This window comes from Pseudophryne corroboree, chromosome 4 (assembly GCF_028390025.1).
Source record: "Pseudophryne corroboree isolate aPseCor3 chromosome 4, aPseCor3.hap2, whole genome shotgun sequence".
Classification (NCBI taxonomy): Eukaryota; Metazoa; Chordata; class Amphibia; order Anura; family Myobatrachidae; genus Pseudophryne; species Pseudophryne corroboree.
In genome coordinates this window covers 466,733,089-466,753,163 of record NC_086447.1, presented here as the reverse complement: position 1 = coordinate 466,753,163, position 20,075 = coordinate 466,733,089, and the positions used below count along the sequence as shown (strand labels likewise).

Here is a 20,075-nt window from a genome sequence, read left to right as displayed (position 1 = left end):
TGTATTTTCATCTACCTTATTTTTATGAATGTCCTTGCAACTTAACTGTGGCCCCATCCCTTCTTCTGTAGTAAATACTGAGCAAAAATAATTATTTAGGTGATCTGCTATTGCCTTGTCTCCCTCCACCAAATGCCCACTCTCTGTCTTAAGTCTTATTATTCCTCCATTTGATTTTCTCCTTTCACTTATATACTTAAAAAAAGTTTTGCTCCCTTTATCTACTGACTGGGCCATTTTCTCTTCAGCTTCTGCCTTTGCACGTCTGATCACTTTCTTAGCATCCTTCCGTCTGTCCAGATACACCTCTTTGTCGTTATTATTTTGAGTCTGTTTGTATTTCCTAAAAGCCATCTTTTTTGCTTTCACACTAGTTGATACTTCTTTTGTGAACCACACTGGCATCCTTTTCCTGGTGCTTTTCCTAACCATTTTGATACAAAGGTCTGTTGCACTTAGCATTGCACTTTTCAGTTTTTTCCACCTCTCCTGCACTCCTTCCAAGTTCCTCCAGTCTGCCAATGAATCACTTAAACATCTCCCCATTTTTGCAAAGTCAGCATTTCTAAAATCCAACACCTTTGTTTTTGTGTGACAGGAGTTGGATCCTGTCTTTATACTAAACCATACTGCTTGATGATCACTGGATATCCTATCACCATTTGTAAGAATTAGATCTAATATTGAGTCTTTGCGAGTGGGCTCCCTCACCAATTGCTTGAGAGATGCTCCCTGTAAGGAATGTAGAAATTTGCCACTTGTAGCTGAACTTGCAAAAGACCCCTCCCAATTTACATCAGGTAAATTAAAGTCTCCCATGATTATGACTTCTCCCTTAAAAGCCATTTTAGAGATGTCCAACAATAGGTTCCTGTCCAAATCCTGCCCCTGGCCTGGTGGTCTATAGATCACCCCAATGCGAATAGTGTCCTTCTTCCCAGTTTCTATGGTGACCCAAAGGGCCTCAGTTTTGGCTTCAATATTTTGTATTAAAGTAGCATTTATGCTTTTTTTCACATACATTGCTACCCCTCCTCCTATTCTATCTTTCCTAAATAAATTGTATCCTTGTATAGCTAAGTCCCAGTCATGATTCTCATTGCACCAAGACTCTGTAAGGGTCCCCACTCCTCCAGGGTACCCCGGCCAGGGGTGACTAGTTGGGGATTTTAATGCCACGGCCGCAGGGACCAATATAAAAGTGTCCCCCGGCTTTGGCGTTATCTCTCTGGCTAGTGGAGCCCGGTGCTGGTGTTAAAAATATGGGGGACCCCTACGTATTTTGTCCCCCGTATTTTTGGCACCAGGCGCAGAGCCCGGTGCTGGTTGTTTAAATACGGGGGAACCCCTGTAATTTCCCCCCCCCCCCCCCCCCGTATTTTTACAACCAGGAACGGCTCAAAGAGCCCGAGGCTGGTTATGCTTAGGAGGGGGGACCCCACGCATTTTTTTTTCAGGATTTTTAACCATTTCACAACCCTTCCAACTGAAAAACATGCACTGATCTCTCCATATTATTGTAGTTAGTGAAAAAATAAATATTCTTTTAAAAAATCAATTAAATAATACTTGTGGCTCCTAAATAGACAAACCAAGTAGATAATCCCTTCAAATATAAATAGATATGCTATTAGCAATAAAAAAGCACCAAAAAATACATGTTTTAAAAATTTTTTATTAGATCACGACAGAAAAATGAGGCGGAATGAAATTGACCAAATGACTGTCGAAAAGCACTGTTGTCGAATCAACATTCTTCAATTGAATATACTTTTGTCGAAAAGCCGCATTTTAACATAGCAGACATGTCAAATTTAAAAAATGTCGAATTGCCAAAAGTCGAAAATGAAACGGCAGGTTTTTTGTTGAAAAGTACTGTATTGAATTGTCGAATCAAATTCGACAGTTTGTTTGTGTTGAAAATGACCCGTTTTTTGACATTTTCGGCAATTCGACCGCAATTGCTTATACTCCAAAGTCTCAATGCCTACAGTATTTTATTCGGATGTCCTGATGAAAATGCAGCTGAATTAAATAGGCATTGAAATGTTGTCTCATATATCTGTTTTTCATATATTTTTCTTTTCAAGTGAAACATAAGAGGGGGGCACGGAATTATTTCACATTCAATTCACATTTTTTGTTTACAGGTTTGTAGGACAGCTATGGTGACCAGGTTCGCACCGTGTTACGCAAATCTCTATATGGGCCTCTTTGAGGAGTGGCACATTTGGAGTGGTGCGTTTGGAGCGAACCTGGTTCTCTATGGTTGATATATCGATGACATTTTTATTATTTGGGACGGGGGTAGTCACCGAATCCCTGAATTCATCAATTCACTTAATCGTAACACTTTTGGCCTTAAATTTACTCACTCATTTAATAATACTAGGATTCATTTTCTGGATATTTCACTTACAGTATGTGGTGGTAAATTAAATTTTGCTACGTACATAAAACCAGTAGATTGTCACAATTATTTACACTATAATAGCAGTAATTTTCAACCCTGGAAAGACAATATCCCCAAAGGTCAGTTCCTCTGTTTGAGGAGGAACTGTTCCACAGAATCCACTTCTTTGTCACAAAGTAAAGATTTATATTCAGCCTTCATCGCAAAAGGATACCCCCCACAACTTTTAGACAAAGCACTAGAGGAAGTTTCAGCTGATCCTGGATGTTCCCTTCTATACAATAAAAAATCCCATTACAAAAAGACTCATCATACAAAATAAATTTTCAGAACAATCCCCTTCTTTTATTACGCAGAACAATTGTTTTTTTAGAGATATCAAAAAGATTATTTCTAAAAATCGGTCTTTACTCCGCCATGATAAATATCTTAAAGACCCGTATTCACGGGGCGATGTGGGAGAGATGTGTGCTGAGCGAACCGCTCAGCACACCTCCCCCCCCGCCCCCCGCTCAGCACAGCGCGATGTGTGCTGAGCGTGCGAGGGACGACGATGGGGGGGGGGGGGGGGGTACACACAGAGCGATCATGCTTAAAATCTAAACAATCTAGTCAGATTGCTTAGATTATTGATCCGGGAGTACCCCCTTTAACACAGTGCTTCCAGATAATAGTAGGGTGCCCTTTAGAAAAGCCATGACACTGAAACACAGATTAACCCCAACCAGGATATATTAATCACATCAGTTTTTCTAACTAGCAATCTAAATTGGTTACCGCCTAAACCAAAAGGTTTTTAAGATGTGGACGGGAGAAATGTTTAACCTGCAAATATGTTGCTAAAAGTAATTTGGAGATCACCTCTCACACTACCAAAGAGGTCTTTGAAGTGCTAAGCTTTTTAAATTGTCAATCCCAACATGTAATTTATGTGATCCAATGCAAATGTGGATTACAATAGGTAGGTAGAACTACTAGAACCATGAATATTCGTTTTTTTGGAACATGGAAGGAACATTTTAAAAGGTTTAATGTCTTCCTCAAATAAATGTGGAACATTGTTAATGTGATATCTATTTTCCGCAATGTCTTCTACTCTTGTGTACACTGCCCGTGATATAAGTATGTTTGCCTAAATCCCATTACCATCCCATTAATATAGGCATTTACATATTTTGTTGTGTAAACAAGAATATTTATTTATTCTTTTCAGTTGTTACGAATGTGATGAGGAGCTTTCGACTCACTGCAACAAGAAAACACTTGCTCAGATGCTGGACTTTCTGCAGAAACAGTCAACTCGCTCCAAGAAAGGTACAGTCTGATGGAAATAGTTATAATTGTTATAACAGTACTGAAGATGGACCTAATACCATGCGCTCCACCTTTTACCAAGACATCAAAATCTAACGTTGTCGCCATTTTCCAGATATGGGGGTATATTTACTAAGGTCCCGATTTTGACCGAGATGGTGTTTTTTCTTCAAAGTGTCATCTCAGGAATTTACTAAACTCAAATCACGGCAGTGAAGAGTGCATTCGTATTTTTATTACGGCTGTGTAGTAAAAGTACGAATGAATACACCATCGGTCAAACGCGGCTGATTAGATATAGAACTCGGTCATTTACTAAGCATTCGTATTTGTATTTCTCTATCGTCCTAAGTGGATGCTGGGGTTCCTGAAAGGACCATGGGGAATAGCGGCTCCGCAGGAGACAGGGCACAAAAAAGTAAAGCTTTACTAGGTCAGGTGGTGTGCACTGGCTCCTCCCCCTATGACCCTCCTCCAGACTCCAGTTAGATTTTGTGCCCGAACGAGAAGGGTGCAATCTAGGTGGCTCTCCTAAAGAGCTGCTTAGAGAAAGTTTAGTTTAGGTTTTTTTCTTTACAGTGAGTCCTGCTGGCAACAGGATCACTGCAACGTGGGACTTAGGGGGAAAGTAGTAAACTCACCTGCATGCAGAGTGGATTTGCTGCTTGGCTACTGGACACCATTAGCTCCAGAGGGATCGAACACAGGCCCAGCCGTGGAGTCCGGTCCCGGAGCCGCGCCGCCGACCCCCTTGCAGATGCTGAAGCGTGAAGAGGTCCGGAAACCGGCGGCTGAAGACTCCTCAGTCTTCATAAGGTAGCGCACAGCACTGCAGCTGTGCGCCATTTTCCTCTCAGCACACTTCACTGGGCAGTCACTGAGGGTGCAGAGCGCTGGGGGGGGGCGCTCTGAGAGGCAAATATAAACCTTATACAAGGCTAAAAATACCTCACATATAGCCCATAGGGGCTATATGGAGATATTTAACCCCTGCCTGACTGGAAAAATAGCGGGAGAAGAACCCGCCGAAAAAGGGGCGGGGCCTATCTCCTCAGCACACGGCGCCATTTTCTGTCACAGCTCCGCTGGTCAGAACGGCTCCCAGGTCTCTCCCCTGCACTGCACTACAGAAACAGGGTAAAACAGAGAGGGGGGGCACATTAATGGCTATATATATATATATTAAAGCAGCTATAAGGGAGCACTTAATATAAGGATATCCCTTGTATATATAGCGCTTTGTGGTGTGTGCTGGCAGACTCTCCCTCTGTCTCCCCAAAAGGGCTAGTGGGTCCTGTCTTCATTAGAGCATTCCCTGTGAGTTTGCGGTGTGTGTCGGTACGTGGTGTCGACATGTATGAGGACGATATTGGTGTGGAGGCGGAGCAATTGCCAAATATGCAGATGTCACCCCCCAGGGGGTCGACACCAGAATGGATGCCTTTATTTGTGGAATTACGTGATGGTTTATCTTCCCTTAAACAGTCAGTTGAGGACATGAGGCGGCCGGACAATCAATTAATGCCTGTCCAGGCGCCTCAAACACCGTCAGGGGCTGTAAAACGCCCTTTGCCTCAGTCGGTCGACACAGACCCAGACACGGGCACTGATTCCAGTGACGACGGTAGAAATTCAAACGTATTTTCCAGTAGGGCCACACGTTATATGATTTTGGCAATGAAGGAGACGTTACATTTAGCTGATACTACAGATACCGTAAAACAGGGTATTATGTATGGTGTGAAAAAACTACAAACAGTTTTTCCTGAATCAGAAGAATTAAATGACGTGTGTGATGAAGCGTGGGTTGCTCCTGATAAAAAGTTGATAATTTCAAAAAAGTTATTGGCATTATACCCTTTCCCGCCAGAGGTTAGGGCGCGCTGGGAAACACCCCCTAAGGTGGACAAGGCGCTCACACGCTTATCCAAACAAGTGGCGTTACCCTCTCCTGAGACGGCCGCACTTAAGGATCCATCAGATAGAAAGATGGAAGTTATTCAAAAGAATATATACACACATGCAGGTGTTATACTACGACCAGCTATAGCAACTGCCTGGATGTGCAGTGCTGGAGTAGTTTGGTCAGAATCCCTGATTGAAAATATTGATACCCTAGATAGGGACAATGTTTTACTGTCGTTAGAACAAATAAAGGATGCATTTATCTATATGCGTGATGCACAGAGGGATATTTGCACACTGGCATCTCGGGTGAGTGCTATGTCCATTTCAGCCAGAAGAGCCTTATGGACACGACAGTGGACAGGCGATGCGGATTCAAAACGTCACATGGAGGTTTTGCCGTATAAAGGGGAGGAGTTATTTGGAGTTGGTCTATCAGACTTGGTGGCCACGGCTACTGCCGGGAAATCCACTTTTTTACCTCAAGTCACTCCCCAACAGAGAAAGGCACCGACCTTTCAACCGCAGCCTTTTCGCTCCTACAAAAATAAGAGAGCAAAGGGCTTGTCGTACCTGCCACGAGGCAGAGGAAGAGGGAAGAGACACCAACAGGCAGCTCCTTCCCAGGAACAGAAGCCCTCCCCGGCTCCTGCAAAAACCTCAGCATGACGCTGGGGCCTCTCAAGCGGACTCGGGGACAGTGGGGGGCCGTCTCAAAAATTACAGCGCGCAGTGGGCTCACTCGCAGGTAGACCCCTGGATCCTGCAGATAATATCTCAGGGGTACAGGTTGGAATTAGAGACGGATCCTCCTCATCGTTTCCTGAAGTCTGCCTTACCAACCGTCTCTTCCGAAAGGGAGAGGGTGTTGGAAGCCATTCACAAGCTGTACGCTCAGCAGGTGATAGTCAAAGTACCCCTATTACAACAAGGAAAGGGGTATTATTCCACTCTATTTGTGGTACCGAAGCCGGATGGCTCGGTAAGGCCTATTCTAAATCTGAAGTCCTTGAACCTCTACATAAAAAAGTTCAAGTTCAAGATGGAGTCACTCAGAGCAGTGATAGCGAACCTGGAAGAAGGGGACTTTATGGTATCCTTGGACATCAAGGATGCGTATCTACACGTTCCGATTTACCCCGCACACCAGGGGTACCTCAGGTTCATTGTTCAAAACTGTCACTATCAGTTTCAGACGCTGCCGTTCGGATTGTCCACGGCGCCTCGGGTCTTTACCAAGGTAATGGCCGAGATGATGATTCTTCTTCGAAGAAAAGGCGTATTAGTTATCCCATACTTGGACGATCTCCTAATAAGGGCAAGGTCCAGAGAACAGCTGGAGACAGCTTTAGCACTATCTCAAGAGGTGCTAAGACAACACGGGTGGATTCTGAATATTCCAAAATCCCATTTAATCCCGACAACTCGTCTGCTGTTCCTAGGAATGATTCTGGACACGGTTCAGAAAAAGGTTTTCCTTCCAGAGGAAAAAGCCAAGGAGTTATCCGATCTGGTCAGGAACCTCCTAAAACCAGGAAAAGTGTCAGTACATCAATGCACAAGAGTCCTGGGAAAAATGGTGGCTTCTTACGAAGCAATTCCATTCGGCAGATTCCATGCAAGAATATTCCAAAGGGATCTGTTGGACAAATGGTCAGGGTCGCATCTGCAGATGCACCTGCGAATAACCCTGTCACCAAAGACAAGGGTGTCACTTCTGTGGTGGTTGCAGAAGGCTCACCTATTAGAAGGCCGCAGATTCGGCATTCAGGATTGGATCCTGGTGACCACGGACGCCAGCCTGAGAGGCTGGGGAGCAGTCACACAAGGAAGAAACTTCCAGGGAGTATGGACGAGTCTGGAAAAGTCTCTTCACATAAACATTCTGGAACTAAGAGCAATCTACAATGCTCTAAGCCAGGCGGAACTTCTCCTGCAAGGAAAGCCGGTGTTGATTCAGTCGGACAACATCACGGCGGTCGCCCATGTAAACAGGCAGGGCGGCACAAGAAGCAGGAGTGCAATGGCAGAAGCTGCCAAGATTCTTCGCTGGGCGGAGAATCACGTGATAGCACTGTCAGCAGTGTTCATCCCGGGCGTGGACAACTGGGAAGCAGACTTCCTCAGCAGACACGATCTTCATCCGGGAGAGTGGGGTCTACATCCAGAAGTCTTCAACATGTTAATAGACCGTTGGGAAAGACCAATTGTAGACATGATGGCGTCTCGCCTCAACAAGAAACTGGACAAATATTGCGCCAGGTCAAGAGATCCACAGGCAATAGCTGTGGACGCACTGGTAACTCCTTGGGTGTACCAGTCAGTGTATGTGTTTCCTCCTCTGCCGCTCATACCAAAGGTATTGAAGATCATACGGCAAAGAAGAGTAAGAACAATACTAGTGGTTCCGGATTGGCCGAGAAGGACTTGGTATCCGGAACTTCAAGAGATGCTCACGGACGAACCGTGGCCTCTACCTCTGAGAAGGGACCTGCTACAGCAGGGTCCCTGTCTTTTTCAAGACTTACCGCGGCTGCGTTTGACGGCATGGCGGTTGAACGCCAGATCCTAAAAGGGAAAGGCATTCCAGAAGAAGTCATTCCTACCTTGATTAAGGCACGGAAGGAAGTCACCGTGAAACATTATCACCGCATTTGGCGAAAATATGTAGCGTGGTGCGAGGATCGGAGGGTTCCGACGGAGGAATTCCAACTGGGTCGTTTCCTACATTTCCTGCAATCAGGATTATCTATGGGTCTCAAATTGGGATCCATTAAGGTTCAAATTTCGGCCCTGTCAATATTCTTCCAAAAAGAATTGGCCTCTGTCCCTGAGGTCCAGACTTTTGTCAAGGGAGTACTGCATATACAGCCTCCTGTGGTGCCTCCGGTGGCACCGTGGGATCTAAATGTAGTTTTAGATTTCCTCAAATCCCATTGGTTTGAACCATTGAAAAAGGTGGATTTGAAATATCTCACATTGAAAGTGACTATGTTACTAGCCCTGGCCTCTGCCAGGAGAGTATCTGAATTGGCGGCTTTATCTTATAAAAGTCCTTATCTAATCTTCCATTCGGATAGGGCAGAACTGCGGACTCGTCCGCATTTTCTCCCTAAAGTGGTATCAGCATTTCATCGGAACCAACCTATTGTGGTGCCTGCGGCCACTAGCGACTTGGAGGACTCCAAGTTGTTGGACGTTGTCAGAGCCTTAAAAATATACATTGCAAGGACGGCTGGAGTCAGAAAATCTGACTCGCTGTTTATATTGTATGCACCCAACAAGTTGGGCGCACCTGCTTCTAAGCAGTCGATTGCTCGTTGGATTTGTAACACAATTCAACTTGCACATTCTGTGGCAGGCCTGCCACAGCCTAAAACTGTAAAAGCCCACTCCACAAGGAAGGTGGGCTCATCTTGGGCGGCTGCCCGAGGGGTCTCGGCATTACAACTCTGCCGAGCAGCTACGTGGTCGGGGGAGAACACGTTTGTAAAATTTTACAAATTTGATACCCTGGCAAAGGAGGACCTGGAGTTCTCTCATTCGGTGCTGCAGAGTCATCCGCACTCTCCCGCCCGTTTGGGAGCTTTGGTATAATCCCCATGGTCCTTTCAGGAACCCCAGCATCCACTTAGGACGATAGAGAAAATAAGAATTTACTTACCGATAATTCTATTTCTCGGAGTCCGTAGTGGATGCTGGGCGCCCATCCCAAGTGCGGATTATCTGCAATACTTGTACATAGTTATTGTTAACTAATTCGGGTTATTGTTAAGGAGCCATCTTTAAGAGGCCCTTTCTGTTGTCATACTGTTAACTGGGTTTAGATCACAAGTTGTACGGTGTGATTGGTGTGGCTGGTATGAGTCTTACCCGGGATTCAAAATGCCTCCCTTATTGTGTATGCTCGTCCGGGCACAGTACCTAACTGGAGTCTGGAGGAGGGTCATAGGGGGAGGAGCCAGTGCACACCACCTGACCTAGTAAAGCTTTACTTTTTTGTGCCCTGTCTCCTGCGGAGCCGCTATTCCCCATGGTCCTTTCAGGAACCCCAGCATCCACTACGGACTCCGAGAAATAGAATTATCGGTAAGTAAATTCTTATTTTTCTACCGTGAAAATGGTTTTGCGGTCGTAATAATTTACTAATCGTACAAAAAGCCTAAAAAAAAGTAGACCTGCTTTTGAGAAGCGTGTTTACATGTGTTGTCAATTCTACATTACTCACACCTGACGTTTTTGACCTTTAAAAGGGGCCCCAACACATTTCTCACCACTCTCAATCTGAAATGGCTGCTACTGTGTGTCGTACTTCTGTATTGTTTGCTGGGGGATACCTGACACTGCTCCATGAGGCTACAATAAACCCAGGCCAGGAAAATCAACAGGGTCAGCAGGTTGTACATGTTCCGCGTAGGCTGGGCATGCCTTTATTTTTTAGTGGTAGTTTAAACGAGAACAAAATTGCTGATGACCATGTTATACAGATGCTCAGACTAAATGTTATAAATTATTTCACTCTGTATGATCTGGTCAAACTGACCCTAGACCCTGAGACAGCACGCTCTCGCCCTGTCTCAGGCCTGCACAAACTCCTTCCTGTGTTGCACTTTATGGCTACTGGCAGCTTCCAGCCTGTGACTTGCGAAGTAATTAGTATTTCACAGGCCACCTTCTAGAAATATGTAATTCAGGTGATTGAAAACATACATACACGTCTACGTCTAAGTGTTGCTTCTGTAATGTAATTTAACTCAATTTTGACTTGCTTACAGGTCATGACACTCAGCTTTATTTTTTGATGGGCCACTCAGGTTTTGGATGTCTTGGCTGGCTACATAGATAGATGCCTCTCTCTGCTTCCCTACCCAGGAGTCGCAGTGGCCTGCAGTCAGGGTAGCTTTATGTGATCTTGCGGCCATGGCCAATGTGCTGGGTGTCATAGATTAGACATACGGTGAGCTGAGGACACCTAGGGGCAGGCAATATATTTATACCAATACTCATCTGGCCCTAGACACTAATGTGGTGTTTGTTTTTGTAGCTAATTAAGCAATACACATATTTGGTGTTAACAATTTATTTTTAACAACATACCAATTTTGGCATAACAGAAAATTAAACTAATTAAATGGCCACCATATTCTGGCCAGTCATTATTATTTTTTTCTTTTTTGGGTGCTGGGTGCGGAGGATTGTGGTGGCTCGTGGGCGCGGCTTCGACTTGAGCGTCGAACTGGGGATTGAACTGGGGTGTGGCTTGGGGTTGTTGTCCCTGAGCTCGAGGTCACATGGTGTGAGCCCAACACACTTAGACTTTGGCTAAGAATGTTCAAACTTGCCGTTAGCTGCGTATTAGCGGCAGTGTTGTTTCCAATCATTCGAGACAGATTGTCATTGATCAATTGATTATGCTGTATCATCTGGATAAGTGTTTGTTGCTGCCGCTGCTGATCATCCAAGATGCGCTGAAGGTTAGCCTGCATTTGGGTGTTGTCTGCCCTCATCTGCTCCATAGTGTTCGCAATTCGGCCCACCTGCACTATGAGTCTGCCTGAGTTGCGACTCAGTCTTGGCAAATGATGGGGCAGACTTGACAGGTATTGGGTTTGGGTGGTGAGGCACGCGTAGTGTTGTGCCTGTTGTGAGGACCAACTTGACCAAAACTCTGGGCCCATTTGTGTTGGGCCTGGTGTTGTGCTCATTTGGGGGCTTTGGGATGTTTGAGGTGGTTGGGGTATGTCCTGAGGCATGTTTGGCTGTGTTGGATCGATGGGCTGCAGGTGGAGTGTGAAGGTCTCCTGGTCACGGTCCTGCTGGACATCCTCGCTCATGATGGCTGGGTCTGTATGGGGTTGAACACAGGCAATATTTAGTACATATGTCGCATTGGTCTTACGATAGTTTTTCAACAACATGCATTACTTCATAATATTAATGTAATAGCTAAATAGATTGTGGAATAAACTTAACTATGTTGGTCACCTTTTAGTTAAATGATGTGGCTTCAAACGTATACTACTCAGTTGTTTAAAGTTTGTTGAAATTGTAGGATTCAGAGTCATAATTACTGTTTAAACTCCATGAACTCTAACAAAATCAAAGTACTGCATTTTCTTTTGGATTATGAAGCTTCCTTTGGAGCAACACACAAAAATCAAAAAATGTGTGGAACAATACACTCATACATTGGTCAAGGCAGTCAGTGGTCTGACCAAAACTTTTACTAATATAGTGGTATAAACTGTACACATTAACAATGTTATTCTAATTTTTAAGGTGCCCTATGTTTTGAAGTGGTATTTTTGCCCATGTCAAACCATTTATTTTTTAATTTTTTTAATTTTATTTAGGTAGCAAAAAAGCAATTGCGTAAATGTGTTGATATGGGCATCCTCAAATTTGACAATTAACATCCTAAAAATACGTTAACACCATCTGCTTGTAGTTGTTTATTATTGCAAGTATGAGTGGTCATTTTGAGTTTTGTTTTTACAGTACTAACAGTGGTGCAGATGTATAAACTTGGAGAAGGCATAAGGAAGTGAGAAACCAGTGATATGTGCAAGGTGGTAAAGGCACAAGGCAAGCAGCTCCAAAATGTACCTTAACATTTTTTTAAAATGTTGTACTGCTGCCTTTATCATCTTGCACATAACAGTGTTTTTTCACTTCCTTATGCCTTCTCCTGGTTATTAAATGTACTCCACTGTTTTCTAACTTAATTTCAATAATAAAATCTATTTACTCACCAGACAACTGTGGGGATTGTGGATCCTCACTTTGGGGGCCGGCCAAAAGAGCGAGTGGTGGCACGGCAGACACTGCGGAGATGCGCCTTTGGGGTGGTGATGCTGGTGCAGGAGCAGGAGCTGGAGCATCAACACGGGGCCTCTTGGGTGGCCTTGGAGCCACAGTAACCATGCCCTGTGATGGGCGCCTTAGTGGAGGCGGAACAGACGAAGAACCTGTGTGATAAGATCTTCATTATCATTTTGTGTTTCTATGTGTTTGCAGAATATGTGGTCACAGTTAAATCTTACCTGCATTCCCACCATCTGCAGCTCTAGGCAGTGTTGGATGTGGCCTGGCTGTGCTGCTTCTCTGGCGTACTGTAGAAAGAAGAAGAATGTCGATATGAACATACTCTTTGGTTGTTATGTTTATGCCAAATACTTTTTGGGATGAAAACATATGTGGTAGCTGCTGTGACTTAAACTAAGCGATGCTTAGCCTTGAATGCATGACTACATTGGGTGTGTATACTTTAAATCCAAAAGAAATTAACCATACAATACATACACAAATGCAAATAATGCCCAATATTATACTACTTAAAACACATTCGTCGTAGCTTTACACAGCCACAATATTGCATGCTCAGTTACCAAATTTTTTTTTTAAATTCAATAATTTTTATTGGTTTTTCACTTTGCAATTAAACAATACAACAAAACTACTAAACATACAGTGTTCCAGATAAGGGAATACGCAGATTCCCATCCAAAAAGTTTCAATCACAGCATGTGAGATGTGCAGGCTCCACTCATGCATATACATTTATAAATCAGGAGAAGTGACAGATATGGAGACACCTTATTCAGCTATAATAATCATATATATCTCAAAAACTAGTCAACCAACTATATTTGTACAACACATAACCTCAAACCCGGGCAAGTGGGTGGCCGGCCGCGGCCCCGGCCCCATGGGCGATACCCGAAAGGGAAAACAACGCCATCAGTACAGACCCACCTACACACCTCCACACAATCCCCATGGTACATGGCCCATCCCTCCATCCCGTCATCATATTGGTCACATTGTAGCAAGTAATCGGTCACTATGGTTCGTTGAATTAGGAGAGCTGAGCCATCTGCCCCATAGGTCGTGAAACTTTTTCCTTGATTTTCTAGCCATGTATACATATTTTTCGTGAGCAGCCGTTTCATTGACAAGCGAAACTCATGACTGTACTGTGGGAGCATGCTTAGCCAACCATAATCTAGCGACACACACCTTGGCTAAAGCACACAGATTAATCAGATATCATCTGCCAGGAGCATCCAGGGTCTCTTCCTCCAAAGCCGACAACACACATACCACCGGAGTACACACATCCAATGGAATACCAGTCGACACCATAATACGAATAACACCAGACCAAAACACTGCCATCCTGGGGCAAAGCCAAATAATGTGCCAAAAATCAGCATCCAGACTGCCACATTTAGGACATCTGGTAGTATGCGTACCGCCCATGCGGGCCAATCTCACTGGTGTCATGTACACTCTGTGTATAATAAACAATTGGATTTGCTGATATCTAGTGGTGGTGGTAGATAACCGTGGGGAGCAAAGAGCATTCTCCCATACCTCGTCAGAAATTGTTCCCAGGTCCGATTCCCATTTATTTCTAAGAGAGGATAATGGGTCAGAGTAGTGAGAGCGGAGCATACTTGTATAAATACTGGATACCAAATGCCCGTTACCCAGATTCTGTAAGAGTAACTTGACTGGGGAGGCCAGAATCTTCGGAGGGGTATTAGAAAACTGTACAGTAATCGCATGTCTCAGTTGCAAATAACGATAAAAATAAGAGGAGGGTAAATTATAGTCCTGTTGGAGCTGCTGGAAAGATTTCAATATATCACCATTATACAATTGCCCCAGGGATGTAACCCCCCACCTACCCCACACCGCCCTAGTATGCAGCGAGGCCAGTTCTGGGAGACCAAGGACATTATCTAACGGAGTGTCTGGGTCTATACCCTGGCCCAGCAATATAGTATGTACCCGCTTCCACACAAGAGTGGCCTGCCTTATTATAGGGACCTCAGACAATTTAGCGTTCCCACAGAGTAACAACTGCAACGGCGTGCCATCAGGATACTCCTGCAGAAACATTTGTGAGTGTAAGGTGAGTCTGTCGGAGTTAGACATCCACTCCCAGATATGCGCCAACTGCGCTGCATAATAGTAGAATTTAAAGACAGGGAGGGCCAGTCCTCCTGTCAGTCTTGGTCTAGACAGGGTGTCAATCTTCAACCGTGCTCTCCTGCTAGCCCAAATCATGGAAGACAGTAGGCTGTCAATTTGCCTGAATATTTTTAAGCCAATATATATAGGTGACTGCTGAAGAACATAGAGGAGCTTAGGGAGGTACACCATTTTCACTAAGTTGACCCTACCAGTAATAGTCAGAGGCAAAGCCCCCCAAACCTTAATTTTCGAGCGGAGAAAAACAATCTGCGGCGTAATATTAAGAGAAACATAAGTACAAGGGTCATTCGATACCCAAATACCCAGATACTTAAAGGAGTCTACCCACTTAAGCGGGATATGGATCAATGGGGCTACCGGGATTGGACCCTTAAGTGGAGTGATGTTGGATTAATCCCAATTAATTTTGAGCCCGGAGAATTGTCCATGGGTGTTGATCATATCCAGAATTATTGGCATAGAGGAGACATAATCCTGAACAAATAGCAGGAGATCATCAGCATATAATGCTATTCTATCTTCTCTTGCGCCCACCTTAATACCCATAATATCGGAACTAGCTCTAATCAAACATGCCAATGGTTCAATAGCGATGGCGAACAATGTGGGGGAGAGCGGGCAGCCCTGTCTCGTTCCCCTGGACAAGGGGAAGGAATGTGATACGTATCCATTCACCGAGACCCTGGCCATGGGCAGAGAATAAAGCAATCTAACATATTTGATAAAATTGGGACCCATGCCAAATCTACTCATGGTTTCCCACAAGAAGGCCCACTCCACCGAATCAAAGGCCTTTGCGGCATCTAAGGAGGCTACAACAGAAGAGCAGGCCTCCCCATGAGAAACCTGAAAATGGGTGAACAAGCGCCTTAAATTAACAGCAGTGGACTTACCAGGCATAAAGCCTGTTTGGTCCGGGTGAATGATTTGGGTTATAACCCGATTGAGTCTAGAAGCCATGACCTTGGCCAGGATTTTAATATCCGTGGGTAGCAGAGAGATAGGTCGATATGACTCAACCCTCTTGGGGTCCTTATCTGGCTTGGGAATCACTATAATCAATGCCTCCGCCATAGAAGGGGGAAGCCTATTTTGCTCAAATATAGTATTAAATAGAGTAAGCAACTGAGGGGCGAAAAATCTAGCATGTTTCTTATATAACTCCGATGGGATACCATCAAGGCCAGAGGCCTTGCCATCTGGAGATGCGGTGATCGCAGCCTCTACCTCCTCCAACGACAGAGGAGCGTCAAGAAGAGCTCTAGCCTCACTGGAGATACAGGGCAACTGGATTCGATCCAAGTAATTACACAATTCTATCGGGGAACATGTTAGTGTGGAGCTATATAACGCTTGATAATATGATACAAATTCCGTGACAATTTGGGGGGTGCGGTCTAATACCGTCCCGGCCGAGTTCACAACCTCTAGTACCGTATGAGAGGAACGGTTCCCCCTTGCAAGATTAGCCAAATAAGAGCCCGGTCTATCCCCTGTAGCGTAGTGAACATGCGAGGAGAATAGAAGCCTGTGCTGGGTTTTCCCCCATAGATACTCCTTCCATTCTTTCTGAGCATGGAGCCAGTCTAATTTAGAGTTGTCCAAGCCATCCCGTATGTATATCATCTCAGAAGCAATAACCCGAGCCTCCAGCTCAGCCTCATGTTTCTTAAAGGAGGATTTAAGACCACCCACTCTTTTGATCAAAGTCCCTCTCATGAAAGCTTTAAAAGTATCCCACAATAAGGAGATGTCGGTAGTGTCCGCATGTGAATTAAAAAATTCTAGCCAGCTAGCTTCCAATTCGGATCCCGCACCCATATGCGTGAGCCAGAAGGGGTTAAATTTCCATACTGCTTGGCCCCTCTGAGAGCTTAAGTCAATATGTACCGATACAGGGGAGTGGTCCGAAATACCCCTAGTCTCATATTTAACACCATGTATCATAGGCAGGAGCTCCCGAGTGAGGAGAGCCAAGTCTATCCTAGAGAAGGAAGTGTGGGAGTGTGAGAAGCACGAATACTGCCTCAGATCAGGATATTTCAATCTCCAGGGATCGACCAAGCCCAGCTCAGAGACAGTGTCTGCAAATGGAGACCGCTTCGGCTGTGGGTTGGAGGATGCCATGGAGAAACCTATCCAGTTCATGGTTTAAGACATTGTTAAAGTCACCCATACATACGGCAGCCACCCCCGGGGACGCAGCCATGAAGGTAGATACCTTTTTAAGAACGTCAGGCGAGTAAGGAGGGGGCACATACACAGCTAGCAACAGTAAAGGAACGGAGTTGATTTTACATTTTAGAAACACATACCTCCCCCACTGATCTGTTTGTACACCATCAAGCAAGAAAGGAACAGATTTTCTAATCAGAATCGACACTCCCCGGGATGCCGAGGTATGCGTGGAATGAAAAGCCCACCCCACCCACGGCTTTTTAAGGGACAGAAGTCTAGTGCCTACCAAGTGGGTCTCCATTAAACAGATTACATCTGATGCATATTGTTTGATCTGCCTAAGTACCAAGGAACGCTTGATTTTGTCATTGATCCCCCTCACATTCCAGGACAGTAACCTGACCAGAGCCATAACAGAGCATTTTTAACGATGAAGCAGATGACCCGCGACCAGCCACCCAAGCACATATCCACTCACCCATACCCGTGTGCAGCTGCAAGGGAAGCACATCTGAAACAAACACACTGCACATCAGAGAATAAAAACAAAACAATACTTTCTTAACATAACCCCCACCCCCACCCCGTATACCACTAAAAACTTGCAGCATACCTGATTCCCTAACAAACAACTCTCCCAAAAAGCGAACACTAACAACTAAGGCAAGAAATACCCTTACACATTTTACAAAGTCAAATAAAACAAAAAAAAGACCCCAAAAAAAAGGGGGGCCAAGAATTCAATGACCTTGCGGCAGGAGTAACCTCCAGCTAAATTCAAGTCCCCCCTAGGGCCGTCAGAACAGCCCCATCTAAAGAACCACTTAGGACCATACATCGGGACAGGGATATACCCAGGCGGCCCTGAGAGTAACCTATAGAGCTGAACAGGATACTAGTTCAGGGCAATATGAGGCAGATATAAGGACATAAGTAAGCACCGTAACATATTAGTGAAAGTAGAATAACAGTTCTAAAGATATCCCAGCATTTACCCCTACAACAATGAGCACACATCCCTCCCAGAAACCCAATGCTTGGGTTCAGTCAGCGGCCATCGCCCGCCGTGCCGGAAAGTGTCTGTCCAGCCACACCGAAGCCTCACGAGGAGTCAAGAAGAATTTAGTTTCACCATCCGAAACCACACGCAGTTTAGACGGAAAGAGCATGGCATAGGGGATGTTCAGGTCACGCAGCCTGCGTTTCACAGGGACAAACTGAGCTCTATCTTTTTGCACGTCAATTTCGAAATCCGGAAAAACTGAAATCGGAGCACCGTTCCACTTGAGGGGGCCCCTAGTGCGGGCCAATTTCAGAATCACATCCCTATCCCGGTAATGAAGCAGCTTGGCAATGAACGTACGTGGGGGTGCCCCTGGAGGTAAAGGACGCATCGGAACTCTGTGAGCGCGTTCCACCGCAAAATGTGAGGTGAATTCCTCCGCTCCAAACGCGTCCAATAGCCACTTCTCAAGAAATTTTTCAGGGGAGGCACCCTCCTCTTTCTCAGGGAGGCCAAAGAAGCGCACGTTGTTCCGCCTCAATCTCCCCTCCAAATCGGTCATCTTTTTATTTACCTCCAACATCTGCGACTCCAGGGCAGAAGTACGTCTGCCGATTGGCGTAATCGTGTCCTCCAACGTGGATACGCGCGTCTCAACTTCACCGACTCTCTCTCGCACCCGCTGAAGGTCCTGATGAATAATGGATAAGTCCGCCTGGACCTGACCGATCCTGTCGGCCAAGCGGACTTCGCTGGCTGTGACCGCATCCAGCACCTTTTGCAATGCCGCATCTGTAGCCTCCGCAGAAGAGGAGCCAGCCGACGGAGAAGGCGGCGATGAGGTCGACTGTAACTCCCCCCCCTGTTGGGACCGTGTCGGAGGGTTTCTAGCAAATTTCTCTAACTTCGCCGCAGCCGCGGCAGATTGATGTGGTTTAACCATTGCAGCCAAGCCGGTAATAGAGAGCCAGAAATTATAGTATATCAGAACTGTCCAGGTGCTACGTGTGTAACTGTGAAGTATATCAAAACTGCCCAGCTGCCGCCTATGGACATATAGTATATCAAAACTGTCCAGTGGGTGTGTATGGAGAGGGCAGTATAGCATATCTGTTCAGGGACAGCCTGTCTAGATGCTGCCCGGAAGCATCTGCTGAGGGCCAACAGGATAATGTATCAATTGTCTCACACTGTGTCCCAGTATATAGCAATAAACCACAGGGGCAGCCCAGCCAAGGAGCCACTATTAGTTTATATATAGTGTAGGGAGATCTGCAGACACAGATGCTCCCACACGTCTCCCTCCGAGGCCAGCTCCGTCCCCCCAGCAGTGTAAGTGCCACTCCGAGAGGCAGACAGGGGAGTAGAGCAGAAGCCGCAGTGGTGATCAGGGGATCAGCGGCGGGACCCGCGGCAGTGCCGTAGCAGAGGTCAGGCAGAGTCTCCTCGTCGCGGCTCCACACAGCGGCAGCAGGAGCGGAGACGGACAGCAGTCTCCAGCGCGGGGAAAGGAGAGCGGGTCACGTGGTGTAGCTGGCCCCGGCACCCGGCTCGCACAGACAGTCCGGCTGCAGCGGGAATCGAGGGTACAGCTCCCTGTCCGACACGGCGGCCCCACCAAGAGTTCCCACAGGTATGGGGCTATTTTCGGGCCCAGGGGGGGGACACAGGATCTAGGTATAGGATAATGAAGCTGGAGAGCCACAGAGCCTGTGTGCTACTCCATGTCCGCCTTGGCCACGCCCCCCCAGTTACCAATTTTTAATGCAAACAATAATACAGTAGCCACAAATATCTGCACTAAAATGAAATCAACAAACCTACAAATGCATGCAAATACACATAATCAACACAAATGATAACCCTGAACAACACAAAATAAGCATACATCCATTGAAAATGCAATTATATGAAAACATATGCATAAAACACAGTCATCACACTTCATTAATAAACTCCGACTAACATTTACTTGGAAAAGCAGACAGCAGAAAATGGCCAACACAACCAGAAACATTGACAATACATAATGGAAATAAAACCAGAATTAAGAGTCACACTACACCAGCCCGGGCCAACCTGTGTCTCTCCAGATGTAGTGAATCCCAGCATGCCCGCCAACACATTTGTCATTCACTAAGTTCAAAACTGTGGCAAGGCATGATGGGACTTGTAGTTTGACAACAGCTGGAGAGCCACAGGTTGGCCAGGCCTGCACTACATCACCAACACATTAGAAGAAATAAACAAATTACAAAC

General features: G+C 45.5%; 1 protein-coding gene across 1 annotated transcript in view; it reads left to right on the top strand.

Moving 5' to 3' along the window:
- Positions 1–20,075, top strand: part of USP45 (ubiquitin specific peptidase 45) — a 478,824-nt gene that overhangs the window by 109,958 nt on the left and 348,791 nt on the right. The window contains 1 exon segment of the mRNA XM_063917030.1: positions 3,627–3,727. Within this exon segment, the coding sequence (XP_063773100.1) occupies positions 3,627–3,727 (101 nt within the window).